This window comes from Aplysia californica, unplaced genomic scaffold, assembly GCF_000002075.1.
Source record: "Aplysia californica isolate F4 #8 unplaced genomic scaffold, AplCal3.0 scaffold01168, whole genome shotgun sequence".
Classification (NCBI taxonomy): Eukaryota; Metazoa; Mollusca; class Gastropoda; order Aplysiida; family Aplysiidae; genus Aplysia; species Aplysia californica.
This window is the reverse complement of record NW_004798438.1, coordinates 126775-131768: the sequence shown is the minus strand read 5'-3', so window position 1 is coordinate 131768 and position 4994 is coordinate 126775. Positions and strand designations below refer to the sequence as shown.

Here is a 4994-nt window from a genome sequence, read left to right as displayed (position 1 = left end):
ATGTCTATCTCTCTCTCTCTCTCTCTCTCCCTCTCTCTCTCCCTTGAAGCATCACCGTCTATTTTGCGTTAAGTTAAAAAAAAAAAACAAACAACTGGCAGCCATAAAACATCACCGTCTATTTAATGTCATTAAAAAGCCCAAACAAAAACGAAAACAAAAACAAAAACTGTGCGTCAGCTCTTGAAATATTACCGTCTATTTTCTGTTAAATAAAACAAAACAATACAAGGTCAAACAAGTCTTCACTTCAACATGTCGAAAAGTGCTCGGAGAGACGAAAGAAATTGCAGCATAATGGATGGATGGATGGATTAGCCAACACTAGCTGGATTTGATTAAGTATAGAAGACAAGAAGGTAGAGGCGAATACAAGTTGCGCGGTCGGGGGTTCGAGCCGCGGGCCCGACGTTGTGTCCTTGGGAAAAGCACTTTACACGAATTTTCCTCACTTCACCCAGGTGGAAATGGGTACCCGGCATCACACAGCGAAAGATCTTGTCAGTATGATAGTGTTTTAGCGCCTATGAATGGCTGCTTGCACTGTATGCTTCCCAGGAAGTTGAGTTTGCTTCAGAATACTCTCAGGTCTGCTGGGGTAATAGTATAGATTGTGAAGCGCATAGAGCTTGCTGTTGAGCGGATAGTTGCTCTATACAAATGCTATCTATTATTAAGTAGAAGTTGGGGGTCAAGAGCGGACGCATTGGAGCAGTACAGGACAACAGCTAAAGATGTCAAGATATCACTCAGAAAACAAGAATAAGGAGGAATTCATGAACATTTTCTCCTTTTGCTCTCAGGGTTGAACTTCACTCTCTGGATTGCGTTCTTTTCACTGGGTTTTTTTTCCAATGCTGAAAGTCATTGTCTAGTTTACGTCACTACCCCCCCCCCCCCTTTTACTTTCAGCGTTAAACTTCACCGTCTAGTTTACGTCATTTTCCCCTCATTACCTTCCGTGTTGAACTTCACCCTTTAGTTTCCATCCTTTTGTTGTTCTTTTTTCCAATGCTTTCCCCCTTGCCCATTTATACGAGATTGACGTCATCTGATTAGTAGAAAAAAGTACATATGATTGTGTCCAATAGTGTATTACATGCATACTTAGTATATCAATTAACTGTAATAGCGGATAGAGATTCCAGGATTATAGATGTAAGTCATTGATCTGAGAGCGGTGATGATTTTATAAATAATAGTGGTGATGAGTGATGATGAGGGATTGCGTTTAAGTAATGTTAGCGTTAGTCCTATCTTCTTCTGCTCCAATGAGTCACGAGGGACGTGGGCACCCTCTATCCCTTTTCCTACTGGAACGATCTTTACGGTCACCATGAAGTTCCGAAATGGTGGGCTCAGTCTCTGCGAAGGTGACATTGTTAATGTTGAAAATCACCGTCTAGTTTACGTCGGTGTCCCTCTTTACTTCCAGCGTTGAACTTCACAGCAGAATTGGCGTCGTTTATGTTCTGGGGCAGAGTGGCTCAAAATGGCGACCTGAACAACCCCGTGTGTGCGGGTTTCAACGTGAGCAACCCTATCCCTTTACCGGTGGACACTCTTCTCACCTTCAACATCATAGGAGTCACCATGTTCTGCGAGCAAGACCCCACGCGATACAACAGCAACTCGGACTGCAAGTGAGTTTTTGCTGCTTTTTTGTTTTGTTTTGGTAGGCTAAGTGTTTTACAATAGTGCTCGTAACTGATGAAAAGGTCATAATTATGAACGTCCGTGCAAGCGTATCAGAATTTTTGTAGGTTTTCTCCTCTTCCTTACTAGCTCATACCTAGCGATTAATTCGTTTTAGCTCAGTTTTCTTTTACGCCAGCTCTGTGGATATTATTATTATTATTATTATTATTATTATTATTATTATTATTATTATTATTATTATTATTGTTATTATTATCCTCAACTTTATAACTATCATTCTTCTTATTATTATCATTATAACTATCATTAATATTATTACAGTTGTCATTATTATCATCATTATTTGTTTCATCACAAGGTGGAATAAGTTGCTCGTCAGTCTTTGGACAGATGGCGCTATTGGTATGACTTTACAATTTGTTCATTTATCTTGCTTTTGATGAAATACTACCCTTCTACCTTGAATAATAATATGATACATTGATATATGTGACTGGAGGAGGTGAGGCTCGGCTGGCGTCAGAGATGGATTAGCGAGACAATGACAAACAAAGTTTGGTAATTTCCAAAAGGTGTATGTCCTTGAAAACTTCAAATTTACGTTTTTCTGTGCCTGTGAACCCCACAGCCAACTCCCCCGTGCCTGCAGTCTCCCCACCCTAGGATGTTACTACTCCTGCTTCAACTACATCCTCAACATCGCTAGCCAACACCTGGGACCTCCCATCGCCTTGCCCGTGTTGTCACAATTCCAGCAACAGATGACGTTTGAGCAAGCTTTCGACAACCTCATTAGGACAAACGACCAGAACGGAGATGGTGTGATTACCCCTGCCGAGTTTGCCAAGGTGAGGAACATTTAGTATTCTTGAACCTTAGGAGGTATCATTCTCTCTGTCTATCAAATAATGAACGTTTGTAACATTAGGTTAATGTGGTAAAAAGCTAGGATGTTTGTAAAATCAGATTCATAGGGCAGTCAACATTATCATCATCAAATACCAGATCTGCGACAGGCATCGGTGATAACGGTTCTCCGTCCATTCCTTTGCTCGGATGTTTGTTAGAAAAGCTACGTTTCCCTGATCTTTTCCAGTTCCTCTTCTGTTTAGATTCCCTTAGTAGATTGTTCTAGGCCTGCCCCTGCCTCGTTTGCCTTCAAATTTACCAGTTTGAGCCTGGTGTTCAAGATCTTTATGTCTATTAAGTGTTTCAAAAACTGCATTTGCCTTTTCCTGATTGTTTTTATCAGTGAGTGCCCCACGTGGGCTTTATTAGGTACTACCTCATTTGATTTCTTTTCATTCCAAGATATTCTCTGTAGTCTCCAAAGAAACCGCATTTCTGTTGCTTCTTTTATTTTCAATGTCTTTAGTGACTGTCCAGCATTCACAGCCACATAGAAGGGTTGACCATAGCATTTCATAACTTTCATTTTGGTAGGATTTGAGATGTTTCTATTTTTCAGGATTGGGCACATTAAAAAAAAATTGAAACTAGCCTTTGAAATTGCATTTCTTCGCTTCATTGCTGTTGAACATTTGGTATCTGATGTCCTAAATATTTAAACTGTTGGACTAGTTAGATGTTTTCGCCTTTGCTTACGAGCTTACAAATAAGATTGGCTGTCTTTTAAAAAATACCATATTATATTACCATGCATTCTGTTTTCTTCACATTCAACACTAACCATTTAAGTTCACTTTCTGTTACCTCGGTATCTAGAAGCGATTGAAGATGGGTTTTTTCTGAGTCTACTATTAAAACTGTGTCATCGGCATATCTGATGTCTTCGCTATTCACTTTGAGACCTGGACATTCTTGGATGTTTCTAAGGATTGTTTCATTGTATAATGTTAAAGAGGTCTCGTGACATAACACGTCCTTGCTTCACTCCTCGCCTATTCTGCTTGTATTCGCCTTATTCTCCATTTATTCTTGAAATAGCGTTTTGGCTTTAGTACAAATTTCTGATCATTCTTAGACCTTTTTCATCTATGTCTAGCTCTTCGAGTATTTTAAATAGCTCATCATGTCTAACTTTATTGAAAGCCTTTTGAATAATGCTAGAAGCATAAATACAGATCTTTCTGTGCTTCGGTACATATTTCTACTAGCATTGTTAAGGTGAATATAACATTTCTGGTGCTCTTGTCAGGAACAAAGCAGAATTTCGTTTTGGATATCTCTGGTCTCCGACTTTTCCTCTTTCTTCCCTTTAGTGCTCGCTGTAAGATGTTTGTACAATGACTCATAAGGCTTATTGTTCTATGCATATCACACTCAGTGGCACCTGGTGTTTTAGGTAAAAAGTTGTTCCCGCATCCGATCCGGACATTTGGGATTGCCTTGAGGTGAGACAACTTCCTGGGCCTTCGGCATATTGTGGTAGGGTGGCCTGTTCCTTTCCACGCCGCTTTTACTTCCCCAACTCGAAGTCAGATACCCATAACTGCTGGGTGGGCTGGAGGCGGGCGAAAAAAATGTGTGTCCAAACCGAGGCTCGAACCCAGACTTTCTGCTTCGGAGACGAGCACACTATCCGCTCTGCCACTGCACCTCAGGTGTTTTAGATAAAGCTGTAAAAAACTGACTTCATCATATCATTATTATCTTGTGGAATCTCACCGCGGTCTTTAAAAAAATTTAAGAGCTCTGTTGTTATCATAGGGCAATAAAAACATGAAAATGCCAGATCTGCGGCAGGAATCGGCGATAACGGTTCTCCGTTCATTCCTTTGACCGGATGTTAGTTCGAAAAGCTACATTTCCCTGATCTTTTCCAGTTCCTCTTCTGTTTAGGTTCCCTAAGTAGGTTGTTCTGGGCCTGCCCCTGCCTCGTTTGCCCTCAATTGTACCAGTTTGAGCCTGGTGTTCAGGATCTTTATGTCTATTAAGTGTTTCAAAAACTGCATTTGTCTTTTCCATTACAACAAGAATAACTCGATGTTTTACTTACATGTTCAATTATTCTGCCGTCTTGCAGGATGTCGCGATCTATGACGTCAACAAGGACAGCTGCATTGACCAGTTGGAGTTCACAGCTAGGTAGTCTTGTGTGGTTGTGTATAACTACAGGCAGTGATAAGCCTTCTTAAAATGGAGAAAAAAATGTGATATCTACTCAAGGTCAATCTTACTATATTTCATTAACTTTGAAAAAGGGAAGCAGACAACTTTTTAAAAATCTTAAGATGGTAAACTTTACTTTTTAATATCTATAATATGTCCAATCCTCTTGTTTCATAACAAACCCCACAAAAACAAAAACAGCAACAACTACAAAAAAATAAAAATAAAAATAAAAAACAACAAACAAACACACATCAACCCCT

General features: G+C 39.8%; 1 protein-coding gene across 1 annotated transcript in view; it reads left to right on the top strand.

Moving 5' to 3' along the window:
* Positions 1–4711, top strand: part of LOC101859292 — a 25250-nt gene extending 20539 nt beyond the window's left edge. The window contains exons 6-8 of the mRNA XM_035973369.1: positions 1407–1643; positions 2288–2507; positions 4646–4711. Coding sequence (XP_035829262.1) covers positions 1407–1643; positions 2288–2507; positions 4646–4711 — 523 coding nt within the window. The remainder of the gene's footprint in view (positions 1–1406; positions 1644–2287; positions 2508–4645) is intronic.
* Positions 4712–4994: the final 283 nt, after the last annotated feature.